Source organism: Chelonia mydas, chromosome 1 (assembly GCF_015237465.2).
Source record: "Chelonia mydas isolate rCheMyd1 chromosome 1, rCheMyd1.pri.v2, whole genome shotgun sequence".
Lineage (NCBI taxonomy): Eukaryota > Metazoa > Chordata > Testudines > Cheloniidae > Chelonia > Chelonia mydas.
This window is the reverse complement of record NC_057849.1, coordinates 207,951,822-207,971,214: the sequence shown is the minus strand read 5'-3', so window position 1 is coordinate 207,971,214 and position 19,393 is coordinate 207,951,822. Positions and strand designations below refer to the sequence as shown.

General features: G+C 45.4%; 1 protein-coding gene across 5 annotated transcripts in view; it reads right to left on the bottom strand.

The window, feature by feature from the left end:
• Positions 1 to 514: 514 nt before the first annotated feature.
• LOC102929785 (scavenger receptor cysteine-rich type 1 protein M130) overlaps positions 515 to 19,393 on the bottom strand; it is an 80,135-nt gene continuing 61,256 nt past the window's right edge. For 4 of the 5 annotated variants that reach the window (XM_037911442.2, XM_043544515.1, XM_043544578.1 and 1 more), the window contains 10 exons: positions 16,483 to 16,800; positions 14,642 to 14,956; positions 12,853 to 13,179; positions 12,019 to 12,054; positions 11,497 to 11,634; positions 10,453 to 10,545; positions 9,678 to 9,749; positions 8,877 to 8,966; positions 2,684 to 2,836; positions 515 to 1,201 (listed from right to left, as the gene is read on the bottom strand). In XM_037911442.2, the coding sequence (XP_037767370.1) occupies positions 1,077 to 1,201; positions 2,684 to 2,836; positions 8,877 to 8,966; positions 9,678 to 9,749; positions 10,453 to 10,545; positions 11,497 to 11,634; positions 12,019 to 12,054; positions 12,853 to 13,179; positions 14,642 to 14,956; positions 16,483 to 16,800 (1,667 nt within the window). In that variant the 3' untranslated portion in view covers positions 515 to 1,076. Of the gene's footprint in view, positions 1,202 to 2,683; positions 2,837 to 8,009; positions 8,245 to 8,876; positions 8,967 to 9,677; positions 9,750 to 10,452; positions 10,546 to 11,496; positions 11,635 to 12,018; positions 12,055 to 12,852; positions 13,180 to 14,641; positions 14,957 to 16,482; positions 16,801 to 19,393 lie in introns of those variants that run through there. The other variant, XM_043544617.1, reaches the window with a different exon arrangement.

Below are 19,393 nucleotides of genomic sequence, written 5' to 3'. Positions count from 1 at the left end.
CGGATGAGGCAGGTAAACAAACCGGCCTGGCCTGGCAGGGGCTTTCCCTGCACAAGTGGCGGAACAAGTTTGGGAACCACTGCCTTAGACACAAAGGAGCTGTCTCCTGCAAGGGGAAAGCTCATTTGTACAGGAGACAGTTTTCTTGGGGGCTGATCAAAGACTCTAGAACAAAATCCCACAAGATCTAAAAAATCACCTGAAACCTCTTACTGTTCCACTTGTGAGGTTCCTCAGTCTGCTTTTGCTAATATAAGCCCATATCACATCATAAAATAAACTCACCGATAACCACCCATGACCCACCATAAAAATCCATGTGTTTTTGCTCTGGGGAGGAATAAAAGTACACATGTACACTGAAAGTAAATCATTGGAAGGTGCTCTGATGGCAGAATGATGGGCATGGCACATGAATTTATATAGAAGAGAAGAGGAAAGGATAGGGGCATATTTTCACTGCTATCTGATTGTGTGTGTATGGGCATTAAGATACCTGTAAATAGCATCCTATTTATCCTGGGGGTTAGGGCCATCTTTGGAGTGAGGAATATTCTGTTGCTAGGTATCTCACCATTACCACACACCTGGCAGAATATTCATTCTCAATGTAACACCCTGTCCAACAGCCTGAGATACCCGAGGGGCCGACATTTTACCATTATAATTTTTTGGTGGTTCAATCTCAATCTTTCCCCCAGTGGTCTCCAGGGAGCTGCCCAACACACCTCGTTGGAGAAGCATCAGCCCTGGAACAGTCTTTCAAAAACAGTTTACTAAGAAAGTAAAAATTCACAAGGAAGAAATAATATTTCATGTTAGAAATAAAACAGCAGGAATAAAAAAGCAGGACAGTTCCAGACAGTCTGATCAATTGGGAATTACAGGGTAAACCACAGACCCTGTCTCAGTCACACATATTTCTTGCAAGCAGACAAAACTGCAATATAAAAGCTGTATGAACTAGTTCCCAGGTAGGGATTGTTTCTGATGGCCCAGAGAGCATTTGAGAGAAGAATAGCCCAATCATACAACATTTATGTCCTCACAGGATATTTGATCTGAACTCAGCATTCTTATAGCGATGTCTCAGAGACCCTATCTTCAACGTCATCATAACCTGGGTCTCCAGGAAGTAGGGACAGGGCGTCTCTCTCAGCCTCAGAGACCTCTTCACTTCTTAGCAAGTGCAGACTCCAATCTGAAAATGAAAAAGGGGGCACATTGCAGTCAATGTAACCATTCTACACCCATGTGTACTCACAGTATAGGCTGTGACTTATCCCTTCTGTTCCTGTGACTGGGGCCCTGACAAGTTTAATCCATTATCTCTCTATAGCCTACAAAGAAAACATCTGGGAGTGCATTCACTCTGTGCTGAGACCTGCCTGTTGCAGGAGTAGTGTGGAGATGTCAGTGAGCTGGTGACGCCTCCCTGATGCTCAAGCAGGGGCTGCTCTAACTCCTGATGGCTGGTACAGTCCCTAAGGGTACATACACCAGCTGAAACCAGGTAGGGTGGAGCAGGCTGGAGCTTCTATCCCACAGGACATTCAAGGACAAGAAGCCAGAAAACAGGGGACATCATAGATCTCAACTGCCCACACAATATGAGTTTGAATGTTTCTCTCAACAAGAACAAAGAAATGCACATTTCATCCTAACCCACTTTCCTCTGAGGTGCAAAGTGGGAGCTCAGCCGTCAGCTCCAGACTGTGAGTTGCTCTCATACAAGGCTAATGGAGCCATTTACATATTGAAGAGAGTGATTTCAAACCTGATGCCAGGCCTCTAACTAACCCCACTGCAGGGCCCTGCTCTTCCCATTACCATACTGGGCACTGACACCTTGTTTGGGGGAAGACACACAGGCTGTGATCCTGCAAACGCACCTGTGTAACTTTGTCCTCACAACAAGTACTTTGGCCAGGGTCACTTCCTTGCTGCATAATCCATATTCCCATCCAGACATTGGTCCCGTGGATCACTGGGAAACACAGACATTTCCAGCTTTGCCAACCCCAAGCGTTCAAAAATTAGAAGTTGACAGGATGCGGGGCCTGCAGCACAGCCAATCTCCAGAGAACCTAATAATCTGCCTCATTGGCTGAAAGAGTCCTCAGAGTGGCTCATTAGTCCAGCAGAGCTGCAGTTCAGCAGCTACTTGTAGCATTCACCCATGGCTGCCATAGCTCCTGCCTTGTTCCCACTTTACCTCAGCCTTACCCCTGCCTTGCTTCACTCCAGGTTACCTGGTCCTGACCCTCAGCTCCAATTCCTGACTCCAGTTCTGCCCCTTGGCTCCAATTTCTGACTTTAGCTCTGACTCCAGCTCTAACCACTGAGCCTGATTCTGGGTCTAACTATTGGACACAACTACCTATGTCTCAGTCACTGACAGAAGTTAGGCCTCAACATATCATGAGATTTGGCTTAAAAATCAGTAGATTAAAAAGACTTTTTTTGGTCTTTTTTTTTCTCCTCTGGTTTCTGAGCCTTTAGGTGAAACTCAGTTCATGTTCTGAAGCTTCTTGCTGTAACCATCAGGGCTAGAGAACTTGCTTTTTAAAAAATTAAAGCAGAGACTCTCATGTCTCCTGGAGTTTGAACTTTTAAAAATACTAGATATCATGAGATTAGCAATAAACTGCAAGAATTGGCAAAAGTGCATTTCCTCACTCACCTGTCTGTGAATCCCTGTTCCTGTCACTCTCTCCTGGGGCTCCAGTGTCTTCCCAGGCACACTGCCCGGGGCCGTGGTTATCATTGGGGTCAGAAACTTCTTTGACATCATCATAACCGTTCTCTGTGACATCTCCAGGCAGTGCAGGAGCCTCTGAAAAAGAGGCAAGAATTAATGGTAATGAGGAGAGAACTTCCACTGAATAGAGAAATAAATTATACACCAGGTACAAACAGCCTGAGGTACTGACACCCCAAGGGGGATGAGAAACCAAAAGTCCCTCCCCCACCAACCTTAGTGTCAGAGGAATTTCATTCATGTAACTTTTGTCTGACACATTTCAAGGACCTGATATAACTGTAAATTACTCAAAGGAGCCTCAAACAGAAACTGAAATGAAGGTTGTGGGAGATTTGAGAAGAGGTGGCTAGGAGTGGGGTTTATGTCAGAGGAAGATTTGCCCATGGTACTTTGTTGTTATACTAATTACACAGATAAATGATACTTTAATTTGTTCTATCACTTACTTTCTAAACTTTCCATTATTGTGAAAAAGCTCATTTTGTTCCATTTCTCTAAACTAGTCTGGCCCATAACCCACCCCTGATCTGCAGTGTCTGGAAAACACACCACCAAGTCAGGCCAAGCATAGGAAAAACTTTTTCACTAGGAGGGTGGTGAAGCACTGGAATGAGTTACCTAGGAAGGTGGTGGAAACTCCTTCCTTAGAGGTTTTTAAGGTCAGGCTTGACAAAGCTCTGGCTGAGATGATTTAATTGGGGATCGGTCCTGCTTTGAGCAGGGGGTTGGACTAGATGACCTCCTGAGGTCCCTTCCAACCCTGATATTGTATGATTCTATGGATCTGTGGGTGTGAAATCTGTACATCCCTTTCATGTGTGAAACTCAAGTATAGATCAGTGGACTTAGCACAGGCAGGGATGGCTGAGGGAGACCATTACCACAGAGCAGAGGGCTGTGCTCAGAGAGCTTGTCCCCTAACTTTGTGAGTAATGTTAGTGCACATTAAAGTGAAGGTCAGGGAGCAGTGACTAGAGTCAGGGGCACCATGGGCAGGCACTGAATAAACTTCTTCTAGAGTCACACTGATTGGCCTGTGTGGTACCACATGCTTTACTATTTCCCCTCCATACAGCTCTGACCTAAACCAGCACCCACAGCCATGCTCTGTGGGAGAAGAGTTAGAAGATCCTATGACATGCTGAGCACCCTGAGTGTCACAGATTTATGGAGTTCAAGGCCAAAAGGGACCATTAGCTCATCTTGGCTGACGGCCTGTATATATAACAGGCCACTGAATTTTACCTAGTTGCCCCTCTATTAAGGAGAATAACCCGTGTTTGGCTAAGGTATGTCTGTCACAGTTCAGGACAACTGCACCTGTATTCCCCCTCTGTGGGCCACCAAGGGCACCCACTCTAGGCTCCCGGCTCCTCAGCTGTCTCCTCTCTTGGGCAGATACCTCCATCCCTTCTGACCAGGATTTTTCCAGCCTTCACAGTTCTCTGCCTACATGGTGATATTCCCAGCAAGTCAGACTGCCTAAGGGCCAGTGTGAATGCTTTGCTTTCTCTCCAGAAGTTATTCCCAGTATATTGCCTGCAGTTGTAAGTTGCCATGCACCTCCTTCCAAGCAAGCACATTTATTCTTAAGGTAAAAGCATTACAAAGAAAACATAGAGCAATAAAAGAACCTACACACAAGCTAAAAAGCTTACCAGAGAGCACCCCAACTCAAACCTCAGGCTCTAGCAGGTGCCAGTCCTTCGCAACCCACAAATGGGTTTTCTCCAGAGTTACAAGTTCACAACTGTCTCAGATTCAGAACCCAAACCCAGGTTGGGTGGTACAGCTGTTTCTTTACACAGCTCTGGCTTTTTAACTCATCTCTGGGAACAGGTAATCCGCACACAATGACCTACTCCTCGGGGTGTAGCTTCAAAAGACTGGATTTTTACATAACCAGCAGTGGTGCAATTTGCATTAACCACTCCCTAGGGATTCTCCAGGAAATCCACTTCACACTTATTTTCCCAAAAGTCCATTCTTGTCTGGCACATTTTCAATATAGTCCTTTGAACTCCCAGAACTCATATCACACCTCCCCTCAAATAGCGTACATGTAATCCTGGCCCATGGTAATACATAACCTTTGCATTTAATACAGTGGACCCCAGACATATTTAAACTTAGTTCAGTAAGACCGCCCAATGATATGCAGGAAATTGCCATATAGAATCATAGAATCATAGAATATCAGGGTTGGAAGGGACCTCAGGAGGTCATCTAGTCCAACCCCCTGCTCAAAGCAGGACCAATCCCCAATCAATATCCCCAATCAATCCCCAATATCTGCCATAGCATTCATTCTTGATTTGAAGACATCAAGAGATGGGGAACTTATCATTTCCCTTGGTAGTTTGTTCCAGTGATTAATCACCCATACTGTTAAAAATTTGCACCTAATTTCTAATTTTAATTTGTTTTGCTTCAGCTTCCAGCCAGTGGTTCTTGCTATGCCTTTTTATACTCAGTTAAAGAGCCCTTTAATATCAGTATTTTCTCCCTGTGAAGATACTTTATTAAGTCACCTCTCAATCTTCTTTTTGTCAAGCTAAACAGATTGAGCACTTTAAGTTTCCCCATGTAAGGCGTTTTCTCCATTGATCAGCTCCCACTGATTGCATCAGTACTGTTAGAAAATAGGCCTGTTTGTTAGCCTGAGATAGAATTTTGAGTTTGATTTTTGATACTCTTATATCCTTACTAATATGTGTGGACAAGAAACAAAGAGACTGTGTGTTGCATTTCCCACAACCAGATGGGGCTTTTAGTACAATGTGAAAAGATAAGAGATAGACCTAAAGTGTTGCTAGGTACGGTGGGAGTGTAATATATGAGCGTACACTTGAAGACTGCCTCAACTCCTATCTCAAGGCAAGGTCAAGCAACCAGTTGGGAGGAGTGAGGTGGATGGTGGGGAAGGTATAAGAAACACTAAAAGCCAAAGAAAATCCTGACGCTGGCTGATACATAATCTCACTCCCTACCCCTCCCATGGGATACAAAAGAAGTGGCACCAAAGCCCCCAGTGTGACACTATGCCCCCATATTCTTCATAGAAATATTATTATGATATGAGTATGGCATAATTATGATGTATTTGATTCAAGATAGGGTATGTGAAATATCACTGATATACTGAATATGATTATCCTACTTGAATGCATGTATCATTTCTGTATCTGAAGTTAGGAATATTGACTATGTATCTGTACTACAAATTGTGTTTACACATGGGGAACACCCACTAGACAGAATGCAATCAGTCTAGATGGCTAGCTAGGAACAAGTCAATGGACCATTAGAGAGAACAACAGGTCTTTGAAGATGCTAATCTCCCACCTTCCTGGGAAGTCTTCATGGGGATGCTGCAAACAGCCTCTGAGTTATGACTGCAGGGACATGTGACCAAGTCACCTGGTATTGGACACCATGATAATACTAGTATTTTCCTACTGGCCGGGGGTGGAAATCAAACTGGGAGACAAAGGATTCCCGCCACATGCAAAAACTAGTTAAGGCAGGTGTTAGGATATAGATATTCAGGCCTGTCTGTAAAGGGCTATACTCTAAGAATTTAGGTGTATTCTTATCACTTGGCTAGTTATAGAGGTATAAAAGAAACAATCAAAATCACTGTCTGCCAGTGTAAGAGCCTTCTCTTACTGTGACAGTCTGAGGCCCTGTTCTTAGGCTAAGGCCTTTGGCTAAGTAGCAGAGGCAGCCATAAGCTGGGAAGCGAACGGTTCCTCACATTCCAACCTAGTCACATTGAAATAAGGTGCTATTGGGCTGTTAGGAATACAATCCTGTCCTGATAATGCCTATCACCTCCAGAGAAAGGGAAGTGCCTAGAAGATGTAAAAGGAAACTTAGTTTGATAGCATCCTGTCTGGCAAGAACTCACTTACCAATAGCTGGGATGTGAAATCCTCACTTCTGTGTTTGTTCTATCACTGTAGTCCCCATTTCCCTATTGTTTGTCTGCATAATCTCTGTCTGGTTCTGTGATTGTTTCTGTCTGCTGTATAATTAATTTTGCTGGGTGTAAACTAATTATGTAACCAGTTATATCCCACCACCTTAATCATGTTACAATGTGTTAGGATTGGTTAGTTAAATTTCAGGAAAATGATTGGTTAAGGTATAGCTAAGCAGAACTCAAGTTTTACTATATAGTCTGCAGTCAATCAGGAAGTAGGTGGGTGTGTGGGTGGGGGAAATGGGAACAGGGAATGGGGGTGGGGAAACTGGAATCATGTTTTGCTAAAGGGGGAAATGGGAACAGGAAATGGGGGTGGGGAAACTGGAATCATGTTTAGCTAAGAGCAGGAATGGGAACAGGGACACAGGTAAGACTCTGTGGTGTCAGAGCTGGGAAGGGGGACACTAAGGAAGGAAACTGGAATCATGCTTGATGGAAGTTCACCCCAATAAACACTGAATTGTTTGCACCTTTGGACTTCGGGTATTGTTGCTCTCTGTTCATGCGAGAAGGACCAGGGAAGTAAGTGGGTGAAGGAATAAGCCCCCTAACAGCAGGGGAGTGATATCATCGTGGTTGGTTCTTCATTGTCTCCTCACCTATGATGACTGCTGTAAACACCTAAGACTGAACCTGGGGGGAGGGATAGCTCAGTGGTTTGAGTATTGGCCTGCTAAACCCAGGGTTGTGAGTTCAATCCTTGAGGGGGCCATTTGGGATCTGGGGCAAAAATTGGGGATGGTCCTGCTTTGAGCAGGGGGTTAGACTAGATGACCTCCTGAGGTCCCTTCCAACCCTGGTATTCTATGATTCTAAGAAAGGACTGAACCCAGGCTAGAGGGAGTTCCAGCCTGTGAAAGAAATACCTGGAGATTTAAGTTGCAAGCAAGTGCAGCTTGCCTTCAGGAACCTCTGCCTAAAACAACATTTAGGGTGAGAATTTGTTACACATATCCAGTTTCTTTAGTATATTAAGCTTAGCTTGCGTGGTTTTTTTTGTTTTTGTTTGTTTTTGGCTAGGTAATCTGCTTTGATCTGTTTGTTAACCCTTATAATCATGTAAAATCTATCTTTTGTAGTTAATAAACTTGTTTTTGTTTTGTCTAAAACCAGTGTGTGTGGAAACTATAATTGGGGAGCAAAAAGCTGTTGCATATCTCTCTCCACATTGAGGGAGGGGGCGAATTTCATGAGCTTATGCTGTACAGTTCTCAGTGAACTGCAAGACAGTATAATTTTGGGTTTACACCCCAGAGGGGGGTGCACACTTGAGTGCTGGGCAATTGCTTAGCTGAGCCTTCCCATACACAGCTGATCTCAACATGTGTGTGTAAAGCTGCAGGTGGGTGTGTCCCTACCTTTATGTGTGCTGGTAAGGTGCAGTCTGAAACCTGGGGATGGGCTTGGCAGGCTTGCCTCAGCAGTACATTGAGAAGGGAATCCAGGCTGGTGGGTCAGGTGGGTTCAGTTGTACCCCAGTTCCAAGCGGCACCTCAAATGGGGATGCGGGGAACATGTCACAACAAGACCCTCCAAAATGGAACATGATCATAAACTGTAAGGGGTGGGACCAAGGGCATGCATTATAGGTATAATTATGCCTGCTAAGGAAAGGGAACAGTGACACTGGGAAAAAGGCTCTGCGGCATCAGAGCTATGGATATGCTTGCTTCAATTAACCCCAATAAACATTGCATTGCCTGTACTTCGGAGTTCCAGTCTTCTGCTTTCTATCTGCATGACAAGAACCAGGGGAGGGGTGAAGGGAAAGCCCCTAACAAGTACTAAAGATGCTCAGCACCTCACAAGATCAAGCCATAAATGACAATTTTTGCCTGTATAGACAGACACTGTGATCTATTGGGCGGAGGTCTAGACAGGGATGCAGAAACCTGGGTTCTTTTCTCAGTTCTGCCACTGCCCTGCTAAATGATCTTGGGCAAATCACTTCACTACTCTGTGCCTCAGTTTTCCCATCTGTAAAATGGAGATAATAGTACCAACCTCCTTTTTAAAGTGCTTTGAGGTCTATGTATGAAAAGCCCTACTTAGGAGCTAGGTGTTATTAATTACTAGTTCTTCCACAGGGTATCATTGCTTCAAGGCTATAGATTTACTCCTCACCTTGGCTATCTGAAGTCAGGAGCACATCACTCGACACAGGGTCCTCCACATTATCGAAATCCAACTGAGACCCCCAAGGGGAAGCTCCCTCTGTAACAGCAAACAGCACACTCAGTGTCCCCTGAACACACCCAGTTCCTGAGCAGGTTTCTAGTTCCCCATTAAGTGCCTGTTCCCTTGGAGCATGGGCTGTTTACCATGGAGTTTGTAGGAGAAAGTCACAGGGTGATCCAGGGGAAAAGCATGATTGATATTCTGTGAAATTTTCTCATGCATTTTAGTGGGATCAGGATCTGTGTTGGTGCTGAGCTAACACTGGACACACTGGAAGATGGTAGCTCCTGCACCAGAGCTGACTTTTGTGACTCCAATCAAACTCTATAATGATGGTTTATAGTCTCTTAGTTTATATGGACTAGATTGTGACTTGGGCTACTTGCTTATGCCAGCTGGTAAGACCACAGGTACAGATCAAGGTCTGTTTACTGGTAGGTTCCAGCTGTGACTTTCAGTACTTCCATGCCAAGCGAATAGTTCTGGACCGCATTCCCTGAAGCTCCTCCCCGAGTGGAGGGCATCACAAACCACATACAGGAAAGGTGATGATTTTATCACACATTTCCATCACAAAGGTTGACAGAAATCATTGAAAGTCTGGTTAAATCTAATCCCATCAGAATGTATAAAATCTGTTCTGGGCCATGAAATTGATTGAGGGGAGATGACAGCCTTTACAGAAAATGCTGTGGAGATTAAATTCACCACCCAGATATGGTCTCTGTATCTCTCCTTCCCCATTACCTTGTTCTGATGCAGGATCATTTCCCACCTCACTGTCCCTGGTGTAATACCGAAGTTTCATCAGTGAATCATCTGAATAGGAGGTTGTAGGGACAACAAATGAGATGTTATCAAAGTGAGAGCAGCTAAATTGACAAATGGCTGGTGCATCTGGGGGCTGGGAGAAAGATTTCTGGTCTCCTTCTTTTAAGGAAGATGCTGAATGCACAGTGACACTGAGAAATATCCATTTTATTGTGGTAAACGTGGGTTTGGGGAGGATAAAATCAGACTGGGAAGATGCTGGGAACATCCATGCTGAACCTAGGAGGTGCGGGGGGGACTGAGTGTGACCTTTAACAAGGAATTTAAAAATCTCCAACTCCACCTGCTAACTCATGTGAAAGCTACAAACTGTCTTGTCTACACTGAGGTGTTACCTTGTGTAAGTTATCCCAAGTTAAGAACACACTTTTTCTTCTCAGTGAAGACAAGGCCCAAGGCTGCAGGATGTCAGTTCCAAGAATGGGAACAAGCAGAGAAGAGTGGGGAGGAAGCTCATCTTCATGAGTTCATCACACAACAAACCTGGAGATTGATGCACCTTGTGGTGTCATTTACACCAATGGAGAGTGAGTGCTATGTGGGAGTAAATCACTAACAAATCTGTATCCACAGTGTGCCAGGGATCCCAGGGATGAGGGCTGAGATTTTAGCTCTGGGTCAGTGCCTCGGGATGTAGTAGATATTTGCAGTGCAGTAGATATTTGCTCCGTTAGGAATGAGACATACGGACCTGAGCGACCCAACATCTTCTTCTCTCCATTCAGGTTATAATCGATCTCCTCATATATGGCTTCAGTGAAAAGGTCCGAGGATCTTCTGGAGTCTGGAAACAAAGGTCAGGATTTGCCCAGGGTCATAGAAAGTAGAGCTGGGAAAACCTATTAGATCATCCAGCCCCTCCCCCTGGGGCCAGTGCAAGATTGAGCCTTACAGCACATTCCCACTGCTCTGTCCAGGCTATATTTAAGTGAGTGTCCCAGCTGATGGGAGCCACATCCCATTCCACAACGTCCCTTTGGAGACGATTCCATGGGCAGGTTTACTGTCATAATGTCTTTCCTTGTGTTCATCCTAAATGTTCCCTCATGCTCTCATCCCATTGCTCCTGGTTAGTCCTCCTTGTATCACCTTAAATAATTCTTCCATCAACTTGGTGTTTACACCAATTGCAAAGTGGAAATAATAGTACTTACTTATCTACTGGCCAGTGACCCTGTGGGAAGGAATTAACTAATGGTTGTGCAGTGATTTATCAATGGAAAGTGCTCTAAGTGCCATGGATTAATATCAGTGTTTTGATCTTTTAGACATTATCACCAAGGCTCTTTTCCAGCATTTCTCCTTCTTCATACCCTCTCTCCCACTCAATCTCTCTGTTCAGGAACTTTGCCCCACATGGATTTTCTTGCAGATTTCCAAATGGAATCTCTACATGTTATTTTCTGCCACTATTGCAATCTCTTTAATCCTCTTTGAATTATTTCTCTGTCCTCATTACTGCTCTCAACTCCTCCCAATTCAGTGTCATGTGCAAGTGTCTCTGCTGTGCTGTTCATTTCCAGGGCCAGATCATCAAGGAAAATATTAAATAAAACAAGATTTCACATGGTACCTCATAGTTTTACCAAGGGTCCTCCCTCCCCTCAGCTACATCCTCCCCTCACCCTGCGCTGATCCAGCTCTAGGTCCTCTCACAGCCTTGGCCCTCTCCACACCTGCAGCTCCCCCTGCTATTGCAGAGGCATTTCAGACAGTGACACTAATCAGCACCCACCTTTGCGCTGTGCCTTGGCACTTCGCACCTGTGCACCCAGAATGATTAAGACCAGGCAGAGCAAGGCCCCCAGGATAATGCAGATGACCACGGGCACTGTGACTCTCCCACTGTCGGTCGAAGGGCGGCGCGGGGGAGCTGGGTGGAAATGAATATGCAACAGGGAGAAATTATCCTGTGAGAGTCAGGGGGGCCCCGGGGAGCTCCCCAGTCACTCATTGCATGGCCCAGGGCAGCAGGGTAACGGGCTGGGGCACAGTCTGTGCGCTATGGGGGCAGCTCACAGGCTGCTGTTTAAATCATGGGCCCTGCTCTGGTGGCTAGAACCAATAGACAGGAATCGTCCTGCTCAGCACAGCCTGCAGCTCCCACCCGGGTGTCATTCACACATGTGTCATTCACTCCTTAGATTTCACACTCAGTATAAAGGAGCTCATTCGCTCAGGCTGGAGGTTCCAGCTCATCCCTCTGTGACCCTGGCACCAGGTAAATTTAATCCTTGATGGGAGGGGAATATTTTACCTCTTCTAAACAGTGAAGCTGTTGTCTTCATCACACCTGCAAAGGGAAAGGAAAAGAGAGTTAGAGTCTGAAGTAAGGGGCAGGTGATGTGTTTGTTACATGAGAGAACATCCACTCTCAAAGTCTCTGTGTGTGGACATTTGTCAAACAGTGTCTGAGATGGTTTCCCTTTTCTTCTTATGGAAATAAAATTCTGAGAGAACAAATTGAGTAGTGTGCATGACACAGATGATAATAGGGTTTATCTGCATATTAAACCATTAATTTCAGCACTTTATAATGGAAAAATCGAAAAATTGGTGTATTTTATCATTTATGGATTTGCTATTCAGTTTTTACTATGGATGCTGAAATCTTTAGGCATAGCTTCTGCTGCTGTGTTTGTTTTTGTATATCTGAGTCTGTTCAAAGAAAAGGAGTACTTGTGGCACCTTAAAGACTAACAAATTTATTTGAGCATAAGCTTTCGTGAGCTACAGCTCACTTCATACAAGGGGTTCAAATGTGCACAGATTAATCAGCTGAAAATCACCCACGTTAGTATAAAAATCCATAGAAGAGAAATATTGTTATTACAGTTGGGCTCAAAATGGAACTGAAACTCACCCACAACACCCCTCTCTCACACACGCGTCCTCACACACAGACTTGTGGGGAATTCTGATCCTGACCCGAACTGCACATCCTGGACCCATCTCTGATTGTTCATCCCAAAAGGCTCAATAGCCAAAGAGCTGCACAAATTATGCTTTCTATTGAGAGGCTTTTCTGGGGTCTTACTAGTGGATTGCACCATGTGGTCCCCGCTTCTTTTATACATTTTTTTATAATTACCATTTGAAGAATCATTGCAAATAATATGGGTCTCTTCTGCTCGGTGATCACATGACTGCCTTTTCCATGGGCCTGAGGGACACTGCCAAAGGGAGCTGTGCTGCTCAGTGCATTTAACATGGTCCAGCCACGTGAGACCAGAACCTTCCCCATGTTGAAATTCTCCTGCAGTTAGCACTCCATCTCCACAGTTCAGCTGTTTGCATATAATTGTCGGGGTGATGCCAGTCATCTGATTTGAGCAAACACTGCCCCATGTCCCATTGTAGAAAACCTCCAGGCGCCCAGCACAGTCACTGCTGCTCACCAGCCTCAGATCTGTGAACTCTAGAAGGAAATGCACAAAAAGGGAATTTAAATTGCTGATCCTGAAAGTTTTTGGTCTACACTACAGTGTAAGGTTGACTGATTATGTCATTGTACCCACTGTAGCCTTGCTCCCACCAATGTAAGTGCCCTGCTACACCAACATAATAACTCCACCTCCACGAGAGGTGTAGGGCTTATGTCCATGGAGTTAGGGCGATGCAGTGTTCATGTGGACACTGAGGGTTACTTACATCAGCTGTTGGCTGTCATTCATGTCAATTTCACAGCTCCATGCTAGAACCATGAAATTGACAAGAAAGTTGTGTGGGGGCTTCAGCTAGAGCCCAGGTGCCCCCAGGCTCCCTGCTCCCTGCCAGATTGCTGCCCAGACTACCTCGTCCCCGCTCGGAGCTGGTTACCCCCTAGGATCCTGGCTCCCTGCTTCCAGCTGTGTTGCTGCTTGAGCTCCCCGCTCCATGTGGGGAGCCTGGCTGCACCAAGGCGCCTGGCTCCCCTCTGGGAGCCCAGGTGCTTTCCTGAAACTCCCAGTTCCCAGCTCCCTTTTTGGAGCTGGGCTGCATCCACACAGCTCTCTGCTCCCAGCTGGGCTGTTGCCTGGGCTCCCAGCTCCCTGCTCCCAGCCAGGAGCCTGGGTGCTGCCCAGAGGCTCCCAGCTTCCCACTCCCTGCTGCCCCAAGGTTCCCATCTCCCTGCCAGGAGCACAGCTCCCTCGCGCAGGCTCCCAGCTCCCCACTGGGTAGCTGCTGTGTTCCTAGTGGACAGCAGGGAGCTGAGAACCTGGGGTGGGGGTGCAGCTGTGCTACTGGCAGGGGGCAGGGAGCCGAGAGCCTTGGGGCAGCGGCCGGGCTCCTGACAGGGAGCTGTGCATGGAGCTGAGAGCCCAGGCTCTCAGCCCCACCTCCTCCACTGCCCCTCTTAAGTCAGTGGAAGTGCTCCTGGTGAGGATGCACACCACCGGCAGAAGGAGGGCAGTGTGGACATGAACCACCTGAGTAATTACTGCAGTGGCTGTAAGTCAACCGAACATAGGTCAACTATCTGGCTGTGAAGAATGAAATCCCAGTGATCGCTAATGATCCTGTGCATTATTCTGCAGGTACAAATGCCAGAGAGAATCACTCCAAGAATCAGAGACTCTTCTGGACACTACAGGCCCATTAGCAATACAGTGAACCCTTCGGGAAAGTCACCATTTCCCAACAGTTACACACACAGATAGCCAAGATACAGCAGTTACTGACCCTCCTACCGCTATGGAAATGCTGGGATATCTCCAACACCCCTGGGTGGGAACTGATAGTAACTGGTGACTTTCAATTGGGTCTGTGATTTGTAGGGAGGTAGGAGCGAGACAAGAGACAACGACAGCGAGGGAGAGGCTCTATCATTCTCACTCTCCTCAAACATCAGCCCCCGCGTTAAATTCCCTGGCAACCATCAAAGCATTCACAGAACAGACCTGAGCAGAGAACTCCTGCATCCTGTTTGTGTCTGCAGTTGTGCTGGCCCCAGCCCCCGGAAGGACACTCCCAGAGATCAGATTCCTTCCCAGAGCAGTTCACATCGTCCAGCCAGATCTGCCCGGATCCTTGCCCATAATGAGCAGAGAGAGTTGCACTTATGGCGTGGCCACATCCCAGTTGTGTGCAAACGACATTGGAGTCCGGTAGGTCCCAGGAATCATCACAGACTGTCCCCCAGGTGCCATTGTAATAGATCTCCACTCTCCCAGCACAGCGACCCGCCCCATTCACCAGCCGGATCCGCCTGCTTCCTGCAGCAATAAATCTTAACTGTTAATGTGCAATAAAATGATAAGTGAACAGCTTCCATGCCAATCAGTGAGGTTGCTACAATGGCTAAGACATAAATGCTTTTAAACATCTGTCTTTAACCAGAAACTTAGAAAAGAAAAAAATCTGTAGAGTAAGGAAATTATGAAGACTTTTTAGAGAAAGCTATTGTGAAAAAGTATGTAAAGGTAAGGGCCTAATTGTGAATTCTTTCCTCATCTGAGTAATTCGTATGGAATTCCCCAAATGAGTAAGAATGACAGTAATTGTGAGAGTAAGGGTTTGCAGGATCAGCCCTATTGGAAAAACTGATTTTTTTCAAACAGCTCTAAGATTATAAGCATCAAGGGTGTTTGAGGAATTTATGATTAGCTAATACATTTATCAAAAACTCTAATTTTCTTTTAAATTCTCACAGAACTGGAAGGTACCTGGGATTTGAGAAAAGCAAACATGGTACCAATTTATTTTGCAAATAAAATAAGAAAGGCAATTTGATGCATGTCTCTACAATAAAGTCCCAAATAGGTAGGGCTCAATTCTGCTCCTAGTGAAGTCAACAGCAACACCTCCACTAACACAATGGGTGGAGGAATGGGCCCTTAATGCACTGTAATTACCCTGCAACCAGAATATGCATGAATAAAAGTTTTGGTGCAGTAACATTACAGTGCACAGTACATACAAACAAATCTATTGCTTGACAGTTACCAGTGTGAAGGGCCTATGTTTATGTTTACTGTGGACTCTTAAAGTAAATAAATATATCAGTAAAAAGAACAATAGAATTATCTTTTACAATGGTAATATGCACAATCAATAACAATAACAGTCTTCATTTTTTCCTTTAAATGAAGCAAAATTACATAGTTATAAGATTTGAACATAACTATATCACACTAACACGGCTGCTACTCTGAAACCAACTTAACTTCTGAGTCACAGAGCCACTATTTGTGGCCCTCTTGATCAAATTGGCTTACATATGACTTTCTTTTCCTATTATTCCTTTCTGAGTAGGACAGCACATGATTTAAGATTAAGAAGTCACTAAAAATATTAGAACTGCTCAGAATTTTTATTTTCCTGGAAAAAAAATTAGACAAAAATGATTTTTTTTTCAAAAAAATAAAAACGTTTTTCCATAAAAACCTGAACATTGTCAATAAAAACAGCCTTTTGTGAAAATTTATGTTCTGTTGCAAATATTTTTCAGCAGAAAAAAGTTTGATAAAAAATGGTTCTTGACCAGCTCTAATAAATACAAGACAAAGAGAGAGAGGTTGCTACAGAGGTTGCTGCAGGTTACCCCTATAATGTGGCTATGTTTTTTCTGTTTACAAAACAATATGTTTACTATAAAAGTGTCAACGTTTGAACCTCAGATCCATATTTTTTTGAGCTCTGATGAGATCACAGCACAAGATGAGCTGGAGGCAGGCCCTGGGGAGGGTTATGTTCCTATTGAACAAGGAGAGGATATTTTTAAGATTTCACGGTAAGTCACCTGAGCAAACAACACCGACATCCTCAGCAATTCGTGCCTGAGCGGTCTCAGATGTGGAGACGTTGCAGAGAGTCAGATTAGTCTCATTTCCTGCACACTGGACACTTCTCAGCCCCACGGGGCCCATTCCTCGCTCAGACTTAGGGAGGTTAAAAGCTTTCTCAGAGACTCCACACTGGAGCTGCCTGCACACCACGCTGGCATCGTTCATGTCCCACTGGTCATCCAGCACTCTGCCCCAAGCACCACGGAGGGAAATCTCAACTCTCCCATCGCACCGGCTCTCTCCATTCAACAGTCGGAGTGATGCTGAACGACCTGGGCTCAGGAGAGATGGGAAATACACTGAATATCACTCCCCGCTGGTACTGCATTAGAAATAATGCACAGGTGTAAAGGGAAACACAAATTTCTGTGCTAAGTGGCTAAGTGGAAGATAACCCTCGTTATTGTTCTGCGATACTGGGAGCAGCCTCTAGCAAGGGCTTCATTTGTCTCTGTACTCAGAAATGCAGGGGGTGATGGTGGGAAAGGCTTCCCCAGCTCTGAGGCCAGATCCTGTGAGGAGCTGGGCACCTCCTATTCAGTGTGAAGTGTTCTCACTTCCCTCTGAAGTCAATGTGAGCAGGGGGTGCTCAGGAGCACTGGGCAGATCAGGCCCTTGGTTACGAAAGTGCCCAGTGCAAAAGAGCTCAGCGCTCACCCAACATACTGATAGTGGCAGTGCTGTAAGATAGCTGTGATTAACAGGCATCTGAGTATTGGACTGCAACGAGTGCACCAAGCTCCTCACTTCCCTGCTACAATTCCCAAAGCCAGCACTACCAGGACACGTGGTTCCTTTAAACAGCCCCCCTGTCCTCTTTGTCCCTGTTCAATGCACATTAGTGACCCACGATCACCGAATCAGCTCCAAACTCATAAGAAGCCAACAAAATAATTTTTTTTCAGGGTTTTTCCAGGCCAGGTCAGCAACTCTGGATGCCTGAATTACCTTTCTCATGAACTCTACCTATTGTCCTGGTTGGAGAGGATGCATGGAAGGATGAATGACCTCCCAGGAAATGGGGAAGACCATCCTAATTTTTAAAAGCTTTTTTTTTCATTTGAAAATTGTGACCACTGAGCATATAAATGTGTTGAAGTTCTTAGTGGGAGAAGTCCATACTCTTTCAGGTAATTACTGTTATTGCAGATTTATAAAGTGCATAAAGTACCTTGCATTCCAAAGAATCCATGTTGTTTAAAAATATTATGATTTATAAACCTGTTAAAATTTCCTAAATAAATAGCTGTAAGAAAAAAAACTATATATGTATGTCACAGAGGACAGCAATGACTAGAGCTGGTTGGAAATTTTACAATGAAATTAAAAATGCCGGTTCACCAAACCCAAAATTTCTCACAAAAGCCAGTTGTGTTTAATTAACTTTCACTGAATCAAAGGCAGTACTCCCATGAAACCTTTCTGCCAGGTAGGTTTACTTCCCTGGAGGGCTTCTGGGGAGCCTTGCCATGCAGGCTGCCCCAGGACTGGATACCACAGGCTTCTAGTGTTCTTGGATCTGGCCCTGGGGCAGCCCCATTGTGCTTACTGCCCCAGGCCTGGAGACCCCAGACTTCTAGTCTTGGAAGCTCTGGGGCAGCCCCACCATGCTGACTGCCCTGGGACTGGGGACCCACATTTCTATGGCCCATGGCTCTGGGGCAGCTCTGCCTTGCCAGACTTCCAGAGTCCCCACCATGGAACTGGGAGCCTGACAGCCCTGGAAGACTCAGTTTAAGCCAGGAATCTCAGGAATTCTGGGCTTGCAGCTCTGCAGCAGAAAGCCTGGAAGCCCTAATTCTAACTAGAGCTTGGCTCTGGGCTCTACGGCAGAGAACCTGGAAGCCCTGAGAAGCCCAATTTGAGCTGGGGCTTTCAGGGATTCCTGGCTCACTCCCATGGAGCTGGTAGCCTGCAGGTCCTGGGACAGACTGCCAGGTTCTGCGGCTCGGTGAAAGCCTGACCATGCAAACTGCTCCAGGCTGGAGTCACCACTTGCCCCACCCACCTCCACTCTGTGCTTCACACTACATGTGAGAAGCTTGTGCTCTAGGCCTAGCGACCCACCTATCCAACTGCAGCTTTGCTCTGACCTCATCTGCTGCCACCCACATCACTGCTGTTTGGCTCCAGTGCTCAGGGATGAAAGATTTAATTGGCAAAGATGGACAGAAGAATCATTTGCTAGGGAGTGATGAAGCAGGAGATTAGACATGGCTCTTCCATCTCACGTGCAAGGAGTGGAAGGTGTACAGTTTAATGGATATAGGCAAGACTTTGCTGTGTGGACATGGTAAGAGGGCTGGCATGGGGCACGGTGGTCAACAGGAGCCCAATCTCCTCCATAAACAAAGCAAACATTCCCCTCCCTGAATTATAGAGTATGAATGGTCCCAGTTCCCTATGTGCGGAATTACAGTGCCCCTGCTCCTAGCCCAGGGGTGCATTGCGGGCTGCCTTCTTCTGTTTCAGAGTCTCCACTTTTCCTGAAAAAGGACAATGAGGTGTCTCCCTTGGCAGCTGTGAAGGGGACTAGCTGATTATGGATTTTTACATTTTATCCTTAAAATAATCCAACAGTTTCCAGAGACCAATATACAGAACCTGGCTTAGAGAGGGAGTGAAAGCAGCTATAAAAATTCAATATATAACAAAAAGAAGAATGGGGAAGTAGAAAATTGATAAGGAAAGCAAAGGGACTCAAAGAGAAATCTATGGCCAGCAGAGTTAAGGACAATAAGGTATATTAGGAATAAAAGGAATCTTAACAATAGTATTGGTCCGTTACTGGATGGAAATGGTAAAATTGTCAATAACAATGTAGGAAAGACAGAAGTGTTCAATAAATATTTTTATTCTGTATTT